The following is an 18,777-nucleotide window of genomic DNA, read 5'->3' on the forward strand; positions in this document are numbered from 1 at the left end:
TTTATCTTTAGAAACAGTTAGGAACCTACATCAGCTTCCATGTCTTAATTACCAGCCTCAGTGCTGGGGACCTGGGTGGGCTGGGTACTGCACAAAGAGAAGACCAGACCGTCCTTTCCCATTATACATGAAAATATACTGCTAAACATCTGAAGAACTTCTCTGGCAAAAAACTGAAGTACCTTGAGACTTCTAGGCTGTGGGGTGGGATTTTGAACACTACAGTTTTGGACAGAGGTACTAAAAACGCGCTGAAGATTCAGTCAGATGAACTCCAGTCAGTCCAACCTCCCCATCCACTGATAGCACATAGCTTTTTAGCTAGGAGGTATCAAATGCTGTTCTCCTGCATTTGAGAAGAAGCAGGTCAGTTCCGTTAACTTCTGTATTTATATAGTTATTTTCAGGTTTCCAGTGCAGGTACTTAGTTATCTAATAGACCATGAGGCAAGGATTAACTAACTGAGTGTACAGTTAACTGGTAGTGAAAAACCACCAATGTAAAAGGAAAATTAACTGAATTATAAAGGGCCAAATACAATAAATTGCAAAGCAGGTCTTATACAGTACATAGAGCAAATATGCTGAACTTACGACCTTAAGCAGCTGCTGACACATCCTTTTTATCTTCCTTTGCTGTAAAAGGAGAGCAGGGAGGCAAAGGGACACTAAGTGAGTTCAAATTTTTTTACTGTCCTACTGGATTATTATTCAGAAACAGCATGAGGTAATGATATGGATTATTAGGTACTGTCTAAAAACTGGTTATATGTTTTATCTTCAGATGCTTGTTACGTACCAATTCAAGAGCACACCAGCATTCCACTGGGAAGAAAAGGTCTTTTTTGTCAAAATCATTTTATTAAAGAGTTAAATGTCACAACAAGCTGAAAATAACACATGCTTCAAAATAAATTGGATGAAAAATACTCCGAACAGAAATATGAATGTTTTGAAGGCATGGTAAAACATCAGTTGCAAGAAACTTCTGCCAACAGGTGCAAACTCTGTTGGTGCAATGGAGAAAAACCTCAGAAAAGAAGCCTGCTGGGCATGACTTCTGTTTATGTAGTGCAGTTTGTCTAATAAGTTAAATCAGAAAGGGCACAATTTCCATGGCTGCACAGACCCAAATGTATTTCTTCAATAATTAGCCCCAGCACAGTTTTTTCACTGTGAGTACTAACAAAACAAATTTTGTTGACATCTTAACACAGCAGTAATATATATATTATATACATGATAGATGTCTGACTCATGCAGCCTCCTCAGTTACATGATTTTTTTTTTATTTACTCAAGAAACATTATAAAAAAATAGGTTTGCAATTTGTATTTCACTCCAGTGTTAGCTCTGCATCACCTCAGGCAAAGACAGTGTTTTAGCAGATAACCTAATTTGGCAAGAAATCTGCCCTAATTCTTAACCTCATTTTTGTAAATCCACATAGAAAATAAATGCGAACTCTTTATACAAAACAAGAGCAAATAACTGTACCTATATAAAAGGGGATTCATTCCCTTTAGTTTTATTATCATGGCACATACTTTATAGTTTCACAACAGCATACTAATTTTCATTTAGTTTTTTAAACCCCAAAATAGTGTTGATGAATGGAGGAATGTGAGTTACCATAGGCAGCTGGCTCATGCATTAAGCAATTCATGTTCTTTATCAGTTTTCCCAACAGCATCAGGATTGGATAATGGGTCAAGGTCAGCAAAGAGACTGAACCAGGCAGTCAAGTCTTTAGGATTCCTTGTAGGTTCTAGAAAAAAAACAAACCAAAACAAAATGAAAAGAAAAAAAAGAAAAATACAGACTTGTCAGCTATTTTAAAACAAAACTGACAATGTTTGACTGAGGTCAAACACCATGCTATTGTTTAATTTATTACTAAGGGCACTTCTGACAAGAAAATCCGAATGAGTGATGGCATTTTAAAACACTACCTTTAACAGAATATGGAACTTTAGTAAGAATAAATGTTTTACATCTGTCTGCTTGTGTATTTTATATGGCTCCTGCCATGATAAGTACAGGAACATGTTAATTAAAAATAGAAACAATCTTGCTCTGTCTAGCTTTGTTTCATGAAAGGTATTTTATTTGTGTGTGCACCTGCATGCCTGCAAAAAAGTAAAAGGAAAGCAAAGGCAAATTTTACTTTCAACCTCTCTTACAGGACTAAATTCCTTCGCCTAAATCCAGTTCATGTGACTGTTCTGTCCTCCCTGTATATGACCACACAAGGTCATTACTCATTTGGAATGAAGTTTTAATGGGAAGGTATTGGCTGGAGAGAGAGGGGGTATGTTTGATAGCCAGTTCCAAGTACAGCTTCTAGTATTATGGTGTATTTTTTGATGAATATAAAAAAATGTGAACCAGGAATATGTTCCAACAGCAGCTGGACTATTGCATCTATGTGTCTATATTGACATACAGATTTCACAGAGGTCTCCTACTTTCTCTTATTCCAACAGGGCAGACGTTCAGGTTAAAGCGGTGACAACTTTGGCTGCTTTAAAGAAGGTACATCACCACTTGCTTTGTTTTTTGTGACCCTATGCTTAACATGTATTATACTGATAGTGAAATAAGATGTGCTCTTCCACTCAGAGAGATAATGTCGCATGAAAGCATTCTTTGTGACACAAGGAATTTACAGACAAAATAGACCTGGCATGACTTTCATCTTGGTGTCTGCAAGGCTGGAGTATCTGCCATGTTCATAAACAAAGTAGCTGAAGGCTGTTCCTTTTTCTGGTGAAGGTACTGTGGCTGTGGAATCATACTCATTTCCAAAACAGTTTCCAAAACACCTTAATCCTCTTTTTTTCCGCTGAGCTGAAAAATGTCAGCCTTTTAATCCCGGGAGGCAGGGGAAGGAATACACATCTCTCCTTTCTTCTGCACTGAACATCTTTGACGTAGCTTCTGATCGAATGTGAATGCACAGAATAGGCTACAAACTGGCAATAAGGATTCAACATATTTCTGGTTCACTTATCCAGAAAACCCTAGTCAAAACCAGCAGGGCTTTGTCTCAGTAGATGGCAGGACTATGCACTCTTGGCTCAGTTGCAAGAAGTGAATTAAGTTTCAAACAGACGATTACTAATATGATATATGTTACCAACAAAATTTGCAATTAGGGCTCTTCTGCCTTATCAGTAGCCTGTATTTTAACCACAATGTCCTCCTAGAGCTTCAAAACACTGTTTAGTTTAGACAAAGTACATGCAGATGCTATTCTGCGTGACTCAAAATTAAAGTAGCAAAAGAAACTGTAGTTTCAACTCACTCATTATATAGTGAATTACTCTTTTGACATACAACTAGTACTGAAGCCTACCAAAAAAATACACATACACACACATACCATACACATAATCAACACTGAAACAGAGTAATTCATTAGTGAGCACAAGATTCTTGACATGTAACTACTACAAAAATCGCTTTTATTATGATAGAGTAACTGAGAAGACTGGAAAGATACAAGAGTCACAGCTAAAAAGGAAAAGCAAAGTAACTGAAAAAATACATGACTGTATCACCTTTCACGGGCGTCTTGTTAGCATTCACATTCAGGCTGTTTGGTTTCTGTGCTGGCTGTGGTATAGATGGTGGACTCACACTGTTAGCTGCCCATCCTAAAATTCAATAATACAGCAGCATTAGCGTGAAGAATTACTTTGTTAACTCCGACAACCCATCGTCTGGCAGCACAATGTGCACGTCAGACGACAGAGCAGAATATTATGTTTATGGCTGTTCGTATCTTTCCTCCCACACAAGAAATCAGCAGTCAGATGCTGCAGACAAGCATCAACCTTGAGAAGAGAATATCTGTGGGTCAGTTTCATCATCTCCAGATTCAGGCAACTGTACTCTTTTCAAACCTTTAACCTGGCTAAAAAAGATTTTTTCTTGTTTCTTTTATCCAATCACAGTTAATACCTGTTCACAGAAAGGCCAGTACAGTAATCAATTCAAGCATAGCTGTAGGGAGAATAATTATCACTTACATTTGGGCAAAAATATCACACATACTAAACATTTTTCCCACCTTTCTTTACTTTTACAGTTCCAAATACTTTCATTTCAGCAACTATTCCAGAAAAAAACATATTTAGAGACCCTAGATTTTTTAGTTAATTTTGAAATGATTAATTCTGAAAAAAAAAAATTCTTGCAAAACACTTTGAAGAATTAAATTCAAGATGCACTACTTTGAGTTAACTTAAAACTAGGTTTTAATGGAGTATTTTTTTGTTCTTCATTTGGAAGGATCTTCTCAGCAGGGAGAGAGTAACTATGCAGGAAAAAGTGAAACTGGGTATTCACAATTTTTTGTTCTTACATGCATATTCCATAGCCACAAAAGGGTAATGATAAATACAGTTAATGAGGCCAGATGAGCTAGGCTGGCAAAATGAACTAGTGGTGGCGTACCACGGAAACATATTAGGAAAAAACGGAGCATTTTTGTCCGTGGCTTAAGATATTTAAATTCTTATGCTTTGTCACATTTAGAGGACTGGAGGCCCTATTTCTAATTTCAATAATATCTCCTTTAAGTGTGGCCTGATCAATTATCCATCTGTCTCAGGGATCGAGTATATCTAATTGTGTAGCATCACAAACAGGATATTCCTCTGTGCACACAGCCAGCATTTCCTTTTTCAGTCTCTTTTTTCTACAAGTTCATGCTCTCACATCCATTTCTACTCTTTGTCCTTCCTCCCCTTACTTTCTCCTCCTTTGAGACCCCTGTCAGATATTGGTACCCAGCATCCTGACAGTTACTGTAACAGCCACCTAAGTCACATAAACCCTTCCTCTCTCTAACAGATTATTCTCATCACTCTCTGATCTTACCTTGACTATAAAAGGTCTAAAGCCCAATCTGTGTTATTAAAAGGAGGCAAGAAGAGTGTTTCTATAAAGTCACATGAATTAGGAAGGAAATTTAAAGCCACAAACACATCCTCTGTATCTCTAAGGAAACAACCCAAAAACTTTTCAAAATCTGGATGCAGAGTGCTCACATATATTTGTTCTAGGCAAAGGTGGTAAAGTCTTATGAGCTAGCCTGTGCCCCCTGAAAATGAGATTTGAGTTTAATCTTTCAAATAAGCAAATTTGAATCACAAATAATGAAAAGTATGGCATTAACACTTCAGAATGACCTACTTTTCCAGGCATTTTCTCTGCGTGTGTTACAAAAGAGAATGGCACAGGACATTACACACCACTACAGGAAACTGTAATGCTTTCGTTTGTTTGGAGATGTATTGCGAGAAAGTGTTTTAACATGTCAATGGATGGCAATGGATAAATTGAGCGGCTTAAGCAAATAGGGCCAAATCCTAATTTCATAGAAATGAATGGGAGTGCTGCCTGGAAACTTTCTGTGCAAGTCCCAGTGACTTCAGTGAGATCAGGAGTTGGCTCCCCGAGACCTCACTGATGTTCATTTACACTGATGTGACTGGCAGACCACAGAGTGAAGCACCACAGACCAGTTAACTCCTTTGGAGCCCTCCTTTTGAGGCCCTGGACTAAGGCTTGGTAAGTAGCACATCTGTGAGAGATGCTATGGGCCTGGTTCCCTGTTCGTTCAAACACAGGTAGCTCAAGTACCACTTAGAAAACAAAAAGAACCCAACAACAGCAACAAAAACATCCAACCAAAATGCTCCACAAAATGTGTGATGGTTTCGTAATGAACTTATGCATCTATGAAGGTACTGGGAAAGACTGACACAGAATTTTTCTTAAATACTTTCATGAATTATGTTTTTAGTGTCCACTCACAGTGAGCTACAGAGAACTTTGCCATTGAAAAACAAACTGCAGCCTATCAATTTGAAAGCACTTGTTAGCCCTAAGCCTCTTCTGGTTTGCTGGTTCACAGGATGGCTTCATTACGTGACTAGACAAAAGATTATCGCCGTGACAGCAAGGAAACCAAACAGCTTACTTTTCAGCTAGCATCTTCACAAATGTTACCACAATTAAATTTAGAAATGGAAACTGTGAGCTGCACATTTTCTTACCAACTAGAATATATGCATATGTAGGTAAGATAAAGAGGAGCCCTTAGTGGCATGAATAAGCAAGTAAATGAGGCCATAAACGTCATGAAAGAGAAAGCCAATGCTCTCTGTGAAAAAGTGGAAAGGCAACCAAACTACAAAGCTGTATCTGGAGGGGAATCTAAAAGATTTGTGGAGAGCATGCTTTGTTTCTAATATATATATATACATTTATATATATTTTAAACCAGCACCTGGTTGTCCCATAGCAATTCAAAGTCCCATTGTGCTAGATCCTGCCTATAAATACAGCCAGAGAAAACTCTGAGCTGGGAATTCCTGACCGTAACAGTTTATAACCTGCATAGCATTGTGCCTGTTTTACAGATTAAGATCTGAGGCAAAGAGAAAACAAAGCCCCAAAGATTTATGAGTGTGCTTAACGTAAAATAAGTAAGTAATCCCACTGAAGTTAATAGAAAAGTTAATGTGCTTAAAGTTAAGCATGTGAGTTTTAAGAATCTTTATGGTCTTAAGGCCAAATTCACACAGGAAGTATGCAACATCGAGGCTCCAGTGTAGCACCTCATGCTGAATAATTATTAAGCAATCCTACCAATTAAGGGGGAAAAAAAGTGTAGGATATGTATCACAAGTCCTCAGTAAAAATATCCATAATTCATATACTCTAATATTTTCAACTTGTATGTTTAGATAGGTTTCTACTGCAGTTAGTATTTTGTTTTAAAAAAAAAGTATCTGTTTCCAAATTCATTTACAAGGTCAAATCATTAAAGAAGTGCTGTGAAATGAGACGCAGTTTAAGATTAAAGTTGAGATTTCATAAGACATAAAATGGACAGAATTTCACCTTCTGTTAAAAAATGAGAAACAAAAAACTTAAAAAGAAAAATAGCCTTTGAAAGTTAGTTTAAATAATGCACTTTACTTGGCAACTAGAGTCAGCTGGGAACATGCTGACTATCAGATACAATCATTCAGCTGATTAGCTGTGACTTTTCAAATGCCAGTAGATCAATTACCATGATCTTCTGCCAAAACCTTGGAAATCCATTTGAAAACATCAACATGTTTTATTCTTTCAATACATATTTATTCTTTTCCTTATTCAAAAAGATTTTGGGATACCATGTTGACTGGAACAGATTTTCCATTTCTGGTGCTCCTTGAATGCAACATACCTGAGTTCTGATTTTGAAGTGCTAACAGTGCAGCCAATGCCAGTGTCTTGGGCAAATGAGAGCAATAACCACCACCTCAGAAAGGATACCAGCCCTGTTTGCCATTTACACCTCAAAAATATTTTTCCTTCAAAAACATGTTTACATTTAAAAACATATACAAACTCTGACAAAAATAAATCCCATAATATTTCTGTTGCTATTTTCAGTAATTTGCTTAAAATCTGTTTATGTCTCTGTATCAAGAAAGGTGTTTTTCATTGTTCCTATTTCCCCTTTCAATAGATACCATGTGTGCTTCTGGTCACAAACTGTTTAATTTGACAATGCAATGATTAAATCTCATGATTTTTTAGCTCATTTTTTTATGAGGTCAGATCCTACACTCTTCCAGTCCGTCTTCACTCTATCCATCATACTCATATATGCATGTACCTCAACACAAAAATACATCTAAAACCGTGCATCGTTGCGAATGTCACTCCCCCCGTTTCCATCTAACCTTTGAAGTCAGTGAACCCAAATATCTTGCTTTAGGAGTGGTGGTGGTAACTGTATTAATTATAAAGTAAATTTGACTTTCTTATTCTTGCCAAAATGCCACAGGTTGTTTGACATCATGTATGATTGTACCAGTTGCATGGGTTCCAAGAAGTAGTCTTCAGGATGGAATCGGTCTGCTAGTCTTTCCTACATCACTCTTCGACAAATGAGATTTAAATGACTTGGGACAGAGCCCAAAAAGGCAAGCTCCTCCTCCAGCTTGCAAAGCCCTAGGAGAAATCTAGCTGGACTGTGGGGAGGACGAAGGTAGTTGCTGTTGGCTGGTTATCACCAGCCTGCCTTCCTCAAGGCCAAAACAGCAGCAGGAAAGCTCTGCCCTAGTTCCCCTCTTTCCTTTCCTCTCCCCCAGCAGCAGCTTGGAAAACCCAAGAAAATGAACTGCATAGAAGAAAGGGGAGAGAGAGTTGCATCAGTAGATAAACTGCCTACAAGAGGAATCCACCTGTACTGTTGCTAGGATGAGACAACCCATTCTACGTTACCCATATCCCTACATGCAACAGTATGGGATGCATTGAAAAAAAAAAGAAAATGAATGAATGCAATCGATTTTCACGAAGTTGTTTAAAAATAGCATTCCTAGACAAAATACAGTAATAATTTTTGGTTCTTTGGCCCCTTAACAGAGACAGCAGTTATGATTTAAACAGTAAAACCCACTCAAACAGATTTTCTGTTACAGAAAAAAATGTCTCAAAGCCCTACAGAACATTTCAGGAAGCTCAATGAAAATATTCAAGACAGTAATTTTGACTTCAGGTTTTAGCGTACTTCGTTCACAAAGACTGAAGGAGCAGAGCTAGAAAAATATGCTACTCGTGTTTTTCTCCAGGCCACACCCTGCTTTAACTTCAGAGTTTCTGCAGCTATGGCACAACATAAGCTGTCACCACACTTCTACATAGCAGAAAACCATACTCTAAAACCTAAAACCAAAACGCTAACAGAACAAGATGAGCTCTCACCATGTAAAGATGACTGCAAGTCATTCATGTTTTGGTCTAACAGCTGTGAGGGCAAGAAGCCTGATGGTGTTGGTGCCACAGATGATGAAGTGTTCTCCACATCTCCAGCTGAAGAGTTCATGGTGAGATCAGCAAGTGCAACCTGTCCAAAAACAGCTGTCCACTCTTTGCTGAATTCCCCCTCGTCCAGGGAGGAAGCGTTGAGGATCTCATTCAGTAATACCATTTCATCCTTATCACCAGGTTCTGACTCCAAGGACCTCACAAACTGATCCTTTGAAGCTGTCTCAGAACAAGAGAGTCAAGATAAATATTTTTTTAGACAAACAAAGAAAAGAAGGAACCTTTTTAAAACTAGGTTTTAAATCTAGGTTTTGTATGTTAAGTGAGATAGAATATTTTTGCGTGAATATTTGTTTTCTCTTTTAGACCCAGTTCTGTTGGACATCTGGGCTTGTAGCTTATGCAATGAGTAATTCCTTGGTTATCTTAGATAACCTCACTGATGTTAAGACTAATTTCTCATTAAAAACCATAAGTATGCTTAAAAAAAAAAATCTATTAAACACCACACCAAAAATCATTACATAGTCTAATATTTAAAACATTGGAGAAGACTACTTTTGTGTTGCTTTTTGAAGCATTATACAAAACTGTCAAAAAAATGGAATATAAATTGAAAATAAATAAGAGTTGGGGATTATTCTAGAATTTTGTGAGAACATACTTAAGATGACCTTTATGACCTTCTGACCAATGCTTGAATTATTGGGGTATTTCACCGTGGGAACAGGTTACTCTACACAGAGTGAGATTTCTATACTGTTCAATGCTGTAGTAACTTCTTTTTTCCTCTATTAGGCTGCTGAGAAATAGCTATGGCCACTTTCCTTCTGATTCCCCTTGCTAGTTTTTCTAGCACCAGAAGTGCAACTGAAGAAGCTCTTAGATCACTCGAGACATTACTCCTTGAAAACAATTCTTCCTATTTCAGAAATGTTAAATAGTTTTATAAAATACATGAAGCTTGTTACCAGAAATGTAATCCTTTTCTTTAGCTTACAAAATATTTGGAGAGTGAAAGAACTGTCAAGGAACCCCAAGTGTTATTTTGCTTGGAAACATTTAGAGCTCCATTGTGGGAGTAGGCAGAGGACAAAAATGGTGGTTAACAACATTGATAATGTTATGTTGCTGAAACCCAGATCAGTTTATCTTAATTATGCTCATTTCAAACTTGTGGTAAGGCACAGAAGCAACTTCAGTTTTCTAAAGTTTGGATAGATCAGCTGAGCTCTGCAAGTTGAGTACAACTTGCAAAGATGTTTTTAACCCTTTTGGGTTGGGATAAAAGATCGATAGTAGCAAAGTGGTTGCAACAGGCCATTTTATTTAAATGCAATGGCCTTGTCAGGAAAGTTCCTTTTTAATAGCTGTAATAATTTATAATTAAATGGCTGAAGTTGAGTCAGAGGAGAAAAAAAAAAGCGCTGTTTTAAAATCGGCAATGAGTCAGCATACATACCTACGTACTAAAACAAATAAACCAACATATAATATAAGGATTTTATTCATTACTGAAGTCAGCTCTGAGATCCAGCTCCTTTCTAATTCACATTTTTATATACCTCTGTACTCCCTGACAGGGCCCAAAAATTAGAAATAGAAACATTACAAACACGTCAATTCTCCTGATGTTCCCACTAGACTATAAGTAAAATACCATAGGAAACAATTTGTTCTCATGAATTTTCAGGCTGCTTTCCCATCTTCAGATAAACAGCAAAGAATGTTAATGTTGTCCAAGCACCTACAATTCCCCCAAGCTATTCAGCAGGTGAGGCAGAGGGGTAAATCCTTCCGTAGGGGAAAGACACTTGCTATTTCAAAGGCACTTAAGAACTCTGATCTCTATGGGGCATCACCATCCCAAAGCTGCTTTGAGAAGGCCCCTTCATGAACTTGGAAGGCTTACAGGGGGAGATGCAAAGAGAGCATCATTAGTAACAGATCTGCTAAGGCATACCGCCAACACTGTACCTAACCACAAATGACATTTACTATAATGGAACAAAGACTTTGCAGCAACACAGCTCAGAGCAAAGCTCTACTTCATCTCGGTATCCCACTGCAGTAGTCTCATTTTTACTGGGGGAGAAAGTATGACATAGAGCTTTACATTTGAAGAGCAGTTCGGTCTTGCTGTAGTGCATACGACCACCAGACATCAGAGGAGTGATGCATTTCTTGTCTCAGGAGTCTTTCTGTTCTTCCTGCGGGGACGATGCACCCGGGGCAGGGGAGGATAGGGTGGTGCTTATTGCTCAGGCTGCCTCGAGTAAGTACCAGTAAGTTCTACTCTTGTTTGCAATAAAGGTTATCTTGAAACAAGTCTTGCTTATTGAGATATTACTCATGTGGTATCTCTGCTAGATCACTACAATGATACGGACTTTCTCACCTCACCCATAAATCTTCTATTACTTCTTTTCCTGTTTCTGTTTCCACTGCCCATTTTCACAGTCAAAATCCTTTTTTTGTCTGTACATGCTGCCCCATACCTTATAAATGTCCACTAAAAAACCCCCAAAGCTCCCAATAAAACACTGAAAAAACAACGTCACTATATTCTTTTCTGTAGTTGTTTGAACAAGCTTCTAGCAATGCTCATGTTCCTTTGCAAACGTGCCTCATTTTGCTGGTATTTAAAAAAATGAAATGCAAAGAGAAACTAAAAATATTTGCAATGATACATGATCGGAAACACAGGATAAAGACTTCCTTCTGAAACACACACAAAAGTGTACCTCTAACTATACTGGTGCACTTAAAATGATACAATATTCATTAGCCTAAAGCTAGCTAGTCTGTAAAATTAGGGTAAATGGCTGATATTGTAACATTAACATAACCATCCTTATCTGATGTAGCTGCCCCACAACTGCTTTCGGATTGATTTAACTATTTGATTAAAGAAAAAAAAATAGCCTTCTAACTGACATAGCTAAACTTGTATGACCAATATTTGTATGCATTATCTGTATCTCCACTAAGAAGGTCCAAAAAGGAATGGAACTGAGTAAGGGGAAAACTAGAAGAAAAAAGGCCACTATCAGACATGCACTGACCTTTTTTATTAACCACAGAAAAGAAGTCATCACTACCTTATCTATCCACAGATTAGGGCTGCCTTCTGCACAGGAAGCTGAGGAACTTTCCCTCTTTCTGCCTTCATGGGTGATTCCCCACATGGGTAATTCCTCCACAGTGCAAGAGACTGCCCGTTGCAAATCCAAAGTCAAAGTGTTTGCAAATGCTCTCTTCCTTACCTACCATGAAGGCAGCCTTACCTACCCAAAATACACTCTCAGTCCGACCGACTAAACCGCACAAAGGGATTTTTTTCTTTGCTTCTTTACTTGCTTTTTGAGTGGCCACTGTTGTTTTTGTTGTTGCTGAAGTTTTTTTTACTCATTCTTCTGAGATATATCAGTGAAAAGCAAATGAGAAATTATAGGCAATACTCTTACTGCATATGAAAACTGAATATAAAACTTTCAGCCAAATCTTTCATGTGTTACATGGTAAAACAGTACCCTTTGGAAAAAAACAGCACATCCCCTTGAGCTGCCACTGATCTACCAAAAGCATAAGGATAGCAGAGCCTGGAATGAAAGACTGCTCTCTCATGTGTATGAGAACAGCACAGCAGATTTAACTAACTATCTGGCTGAAAGAAGTCACCAGTTCTTACATGGTTTTAAGAGGACTAAATAATTTGTTTCTGATATAATATCTTGTGGTTACTAGAGTAACCAAGGGTTGTGATACAACAACTGAATAACCAAAAATAAAAGTTTATGAAATGTTATAGGAGGGGTAAGGTTTACAGCGAAACCTAATTCAGTGGGGCAAATAACAATATAGTCCAGTATACCTAACCTTGAATCACCTGCTACAATGTGTTTTAGCCCCAGTAAGGTTTACTTCACATTATAACATCAGGAATAGCGCCTCTGCACATATATGAAGTTGTTTCCTTTAACGCTGTTTAAATACTGCAGCTGAATAATTTCATTCAACCTTTCAGATTATGGAAACAATTAAGAGCTAAGATTAAAATTATACTTGGTGCCTGTAATTGAAAAGCAGATGAAACAGACATGCACAAATGTTTCATACCATTTTCTTCAGGTTGAAGGTCTAATAAGTCATCTATGGCACCTAAGAGAAAAAAAAAAAAAAGAAAAAGAAAAAAGAAAAGCAACAAAGGAAGATCTGCAGTACACCGACAATCAGTATGTAGACATCTAAAGGTAGTTTTCTTAAGTCTCTTCACCTGAGTTCTGCTTGTGGTTACAATTTCCTTGTAACGTGGATATGACATCCTTGCCATCGTCCGCTGTAATCAAGATCCATAAACACATCAAACTGAACTTGGCACAAGACCATGCTTATAAACAATGTCACTAGAAGATCAACATGCAATGGTTGTTGGTATTCATGTTTAAAATGAACCTGGTCACAATGGATGAAAGACCCAAGCTATAAGCATTTCCAAGAACTGAGGAAAAATTCTGAATAATAAGCTGGGGGGGGATCTTCCTTTGAATCACTGCCTGCCACACTAGCCCATCTCCAGGCTGAGTGCACCCAACTGAGGCAACTGCAAGAATCAGACAGGTCTCTGCTGTCCTCCAGAAGCAGAGACACTTCTTTTAGAAGCTTGTACTTACACAGGCCAGGAGAGAACACAAAAGTGCCCAGAACCTCATCACTCCCTAAATCACCTTCCTGGACAATACGTTCTTCCTCATGACACCAACACTGGGAATAGGGAAAAGGAATCTTCCCCCAAAGCACCCCAGGCCAGGATATAAATAATAGCACCTGTCCTCCTACAGGAAAATAAATGGGCGAAGACCAATAGGAGGGAAAATGTATAGCTGAGGGTTATAGGCTATCAGAGGTGGAAAAAACACCACCGCACCCCAACTGTAACTACCTTAAGTTCTGAGCAAGTTTCTTAGATTAGACATGGAGCCAAAACAATCATCTAGATTCTGTCCATCAGTGATGAGAAAGGCACATCCCTCAGGTGATTAATCCCATTTCAGATATGTAGCAAAACAGGAGGGATGAGTTACCTGCTGAACATGCTTTCTCTCCCCATTAACTGTGGAGGAAATCTAGCTTCTAGACAAGTAAGTCTGTAGCTCTAAAGGTAAATGAAGAGGTCGGTCACAGTATGGCCAGAACTGGAAGGCAGATCTCCTGGAAGCCTCAAATTTGAGGCTGGAAAGCAGAAATAAAATTCTCTATAGGGGAATAAAAATTGAATGCCAAACCCTTTCAAAAGAAACCTCATGGTGTGTTCAGAACTAAATGAAACAGAACAGCTTGCTGTTTGAATCATATTATTTAACAAGGCTTTGCTAGGACAGTGACAGAAATGTGCTACCAGCACTAGAATCAGCTGGTCGTTTAAGGACCCATGATCACATCTGATTACACTCTGTACAGATATAGATAGGAGAGGCATAAACACACCTGGACAAATATACATGATGCTTCCATAAATGGACAACGCACAAAGCTAAAGGCGAAAAACCCACCCCTAAACTGACTGGCAGAGGGGAAAAAAAAAAAAGATCAGAAGGATAAGTTCATGAAATGTGAGATATGGATTGCCACAATTCTGTAATGAAAAAACTGTTGCTGAAAGCCTGCCTTAGTTCAGTGGTAAACATGATGGAGCCAATCTTAAGAACAGCCATAGTATATTAAGGGAAAATGCAGAGAACGATAAAAAATTGGAAGTTATGAAGTAGAAGTAGTTGATGAGGAAAACTATGAAGAAACACAGCTCCATCACTAGTAGCACTACATCTGTATTACTTTAGTACGTACAGAGTACTTTAAGAAAAAAAAAATCTTTGGAATGGCACAGACCCACTAGTGTACGGAGATGGAAAAATTTAGCAGAGCAGGCAGAAGTATTCCAAAATACTTCAGTTCCTTTTAGGGGAGATGCAGAAAGAAACAGAACAAGGTATTTATATTATGGACGATGGTGAAATATTTTACAGCCCATAAGTAACTGAGATTCTAGAAAACATCTGCTAAGAAAATATAAGTCAGATTTTGTATCCAAGAATATTAAAATATCTCGTCAAAGAGATATCTGATCTAATTAATTGCAAAATGGGTGAAACTTCAACACACTGGAAAAGTTCTAATATTGTGTCATTATTACAAAAAACACCCAAACAACAACGATAATTAACAGGGTGACTCAAGTAATTGTAGGTAACTATGGGCTGGTAACTCACCATTACTCCTAGGCAAAACATTAACTGAGTCCCATTCTGTATGGGATTCAGCAAAAGAATACGAGCATAATAAAAGCTCCTATAATAAAAGGTGTTTTTATGGAAAGCAGACCTAGTTCAAAAAAACCCAACTAATTTCATTCTTTGATAAAACTATGAGCTTTCTTTGGTAAAGATATTTGTTTAGAAACAACTTGACTTTGCACTGCATAGCCTTCCAGCTAAAAAGTTAGCACCGCATAATATCTATAATGAACATATTGAATGGATTAGGAACATGACAACTAACAGATGTCAAAAACCAGTTGTTAGGAGAAATAATTGCAAAGTAGAAGTGTTTCTAGTTTAGATCTGCAAGGTTTAGTGTTATATCCATCGCTATTCAATGGCTTTAGCAGTCATCTGGAAGTAAACACAAAATGACTCTTGAAAAAAATGTGCAAACAACTAACAGACTATTAAAGGTGGTCATTCAGGCCAGTCATTCAGTTTCTGTAGTCAGAGCTGGGAGAATTTAATACCACTAAGTTGGAAGTTTCATTTCAAGGAATAAGGAATATAAGCCATGCTGCAGAAAGGAAGAATGAGTCCTGGAAAGCTGTGACCAAAAGGAACTGAGTCTTGATAAACAACAAATTCAAATATGAGCTTCTAACTCAATGTTGCAGCAAAATGAGATATCCTTCTTGGATATAGAAACAGGAATGTGATTTTACCTTCTAGAAACACGACAGGAGAGACCAACATCAGAAATGTCTTGTCCAGTTATATATTTCACATTTTAAAAGGGATGTTGGAAAGCAGAATGGAAACAAAAACTTTAAAAATAAAAGGCTAGAGAAGATGTCTTCAAAACATCAATCTGGTTAGTCTATCAAAATGAAGATGCAAGAGGTGTCTTGATTTTAATGTAGTACCTTTTAACTACCTTCCTGGAGGATAAAAGACTACATACTAAAGGGATTCTCCACTGATTTAGTAGAAAAAGGTATACTATAAGCCATGGCATTATTTAGGCTGGAAAGACCTCTGGGCGTTACCTTGTCCAAGCCCCTTGTCAGAGTAGAGCCAGCTATCAAGTTTGATCAGGTTTCCAAGGGCCATGTCTTGTCAAGTCTTGAAGATCTCCAGGGATGAAGATTCCACAGCCCCTCCGGGCACCTTTTCCAGCACTTCGCCACCCTCACCATGAACACTTTCTTTCCTAGTATGTAATCAGAATTTCCCTTCCTGTCACTTGTGTCCTCCCACTGCCTCCCATTCTTTCACTGTGCACCTCCAATTAGAGCCTGGCTGTGTCAGTGGGTAATAACCACCCATCAGGGCATTGGCAGCGGCTGAGTATGACTTTGCCTAGCTTTTAGGCAGAAGTTCCACTGAATTCATCAAGTTTTAACAGAGTACATGTTTAAACACTGGAATAAACTAGCAAGCTAAGTGGCATACTTTCCTTGACACCTACTAATCTGTAGATCCTTTCTTTGAGGACATGCCCAATGTAAGAATTACGCTTTGGAAGACAAGCTATTTGACCTGTCTGAGAGTAACTGAATGAAATGCAGTGGGATGTAATATGTAAGAGATTAGGTTTAACAGATCTGCCTAGCCCTAATTTTATGCATTTGTAGGGGTTTTCTGGGTGAAGTTAAACATATATGAAATAAACAAAAATGAAAAAACCATGTATTACAGCACTTATGCAGTTATGATAACATGAAATAAAATACCTGAATAGTTTGATTCCTTGGTATGGCTCTCCTCATCTAACGAAATCAACCTTAATTTAAAAGAGTAAGAAAAAAAATTGAGAATAATTCTAAGACTATAGAATAATAAACCATTTTTCTCTTTTTGGTCACATCATTACAGAATCATATCAATAACAAATAAACAGTAATTCAGATGGACTCTTGCATTTGCTGTATATACTGGTCTGTTCTTAACTTTTATTGTTTCATTGGCAGAAGTCTGTTGAAAACAAAAATTAGATTGAAGATGAACTATCAAAACCTACCACCCTTCCATTTTTAATCTAACTAAATCTCTGTAATGAAAAGTACAGTGTATTCTGCTTTTCCAGATTTGGTCTTTCGTAACTATCATGAAGGAGGTGCAACTGTTCCAAAAAAAAAAAACCAAAACAAACAAAAAAACCACCAAAAAACCCACCAACCCCCCCCCCCCAACCCAAAACACAACACCCCCCCCAAAAACCCACTCCCACTTTGCACTTCTCTTTTTAACAGCAACTAATTAAAAATCAAGTGAGGTGAGTTTTATCCCATATCAGCAGATTTCTAAACAACCAAATCAGCCGTGTTGATGAAAAAGCTCTTGACAGAAGAAAAGCTGTGGTTTACATGCAATTCTTATACAAAGGTAATCTCTTCAATGAATAATATGTACTTTCTAACTGCTATTATTTTGTGTAAAGTCATTCAACCAATAGGGAATGAAGCAGCCACAAGGCTGATGTAGTGGTGAAGAGGACTGTGTAGGCACATTCCTCCTCTCCTCTAGTGATAGGACAAGAGGAGCCACCTCCCCTGCTCTTGAGGATAGGCTTGTGGGGAGCAGAGGAAAATTAGATTCAGGCCAAATTCTAGTATAATGAATGTTTACTGTGAATGGAAAGTTCATGAGGATTTTAAAAGCTTTGTTTTGCGTAATTCTTCTAGAATCTTAGATGTTTGTTTATGGTTTGTTTTAGACAGCAAAATGGTGACATATTGTTTCCCCTCAGTTTTATAACAGACAAGGAAAAAGATAATCCATAAATAAAAACAAGTACAACCATGACATGGCATCTGATGCATTTGCTGGTAGGTGCCAATGCACACATCTTGCATGAATCATGCATTCATTCTAGAATTTTATATTCAACATTGAGGAAAACAATTGTTTATTAAATTCTTTATTATTGTCACGAGAAGCAGCGGATTCAAGGAACTGCTGCGGAAACAACCACTTGCCAAATGGTACTTGGCCGAGTCCTTTCTAATCTGAATAGCACCAAACCTGACCAATTTATAAAGTGATTTTGGTCAGTGGTTCTGAATCTAAACAAGCAAAAAGGACTGGAAAACTGAACTCTTTAAAAACCCATTATTATAAATAGCCAAGCAAAATCCACTAATTATCAGTCAAGATGTTCTCTGCTTTTTGACAACTGATCCTTTGCTGGGTGCTTCATTTAACCAGGGATAGTCAAAACAACAGGTGGCAGCAGGATTATATCAACATTGCATCTCCTTGCAACTGAATCCTGATGGTCCTATAGGGCAGGGATCGCATCTCATTCTCCTGTTCTCCTCTCCCCATCGCAGCCCATTCATAAGTCTCTCCCACCTCAGAGCTACAGGTAACTCAAACCTTGATAGCATCAGCTCACTTAGATGTACTTTTTACTAAGTACCTACTGCTTCACTGGATTACTGACTGATGCTGTATACATTACAAAAACTAATTGCTGCTCAAAGCAATCAGGAATCCATATCCTATTCCCAGGTGAAAGGAGATGCTGCTGAAGGGAGAAATACAATGCTCATGTATCTTCTCCCATGTGTAGTGGTTTACCATTTCTTTTACTAAAGAAAAAATGAAGCAAAAGCTGAAAAATAAAGAGAAAGCTAGGAAAGATGAAAAACATACAAAGGTTTAATGGGTC

The 18,777-nt window shown here is 37.8% G+C and overlaps 1 protein-coding gene across 4 annotated transcripts in view; it reads right to left on the minus strand.

Moving 5' to 3' along the window:
- Positions 1 to 537: 537 nt before the first annotated feature.
- ICA1 (islet cell autoantigen 1) overlaps positions 538 to 18,777 on the minus strand; it is a 76,623-nt gene continuing 58,383 nt past the window's right edge. Inside the window, exons 11-17 of one of the 4 annotated variants that reach the window (XM_075492881.1) lie at positions 16,838 to 16,887; positions 13,118 to 13,180; positions 12,961 to 13,002; positions 8,779 to 9,060; positions 3,564 to 3,659; positions 1,633 to 1,768; positions 538 to 636 (exon numbers count right to left, since the gene is read on the minus strand). In XM_075492881.1, the coding sequence (XP_075348996.1) occupies positions 1,647 to 1,768; positions 3,564 to 3,659; positions 8,779 to 9,060; positions 12,961 to 13,002; positions 13,118 to 13,180; positions 16,838 to 16,887 (655 nt within the window). In that variant the 3' untranslated portion in view covers positions 538 to 636; positions 1,633 to 1,646. Of the gene's footprint in view, positions 637 to 875; positions 1,769 to 3,563; positions 3,660 to 8,778; positions 9,061 to 12,960; positions 13,003 to 13,117; positions 13,181 to 16,837; positions 16,888 to 18,777 lie in introns of those variants that run through there. The other 3 variants (XM_075492885.1, XM_075492883.1, XM_075492884.1) reach the window with 3 other exon arrangements.

Source organism: Mycteria americana, chromosome 2 (genome assembly GCF_035582795.1).
Source record: "Mycteria americana isolate JAX WOST 10 ecotype Jacksonville Zoo and Gardens chromosome 2, USCA_MyAme_1.0, whole genome shotgun sequence".
Taxonomy (NCBI): domain Eukaryota; kingdom Metazoa; phylum Chordata; class Aves; order Ciconiiformes; family Ciconiidae; genus Mycteria; species Mycteria americana.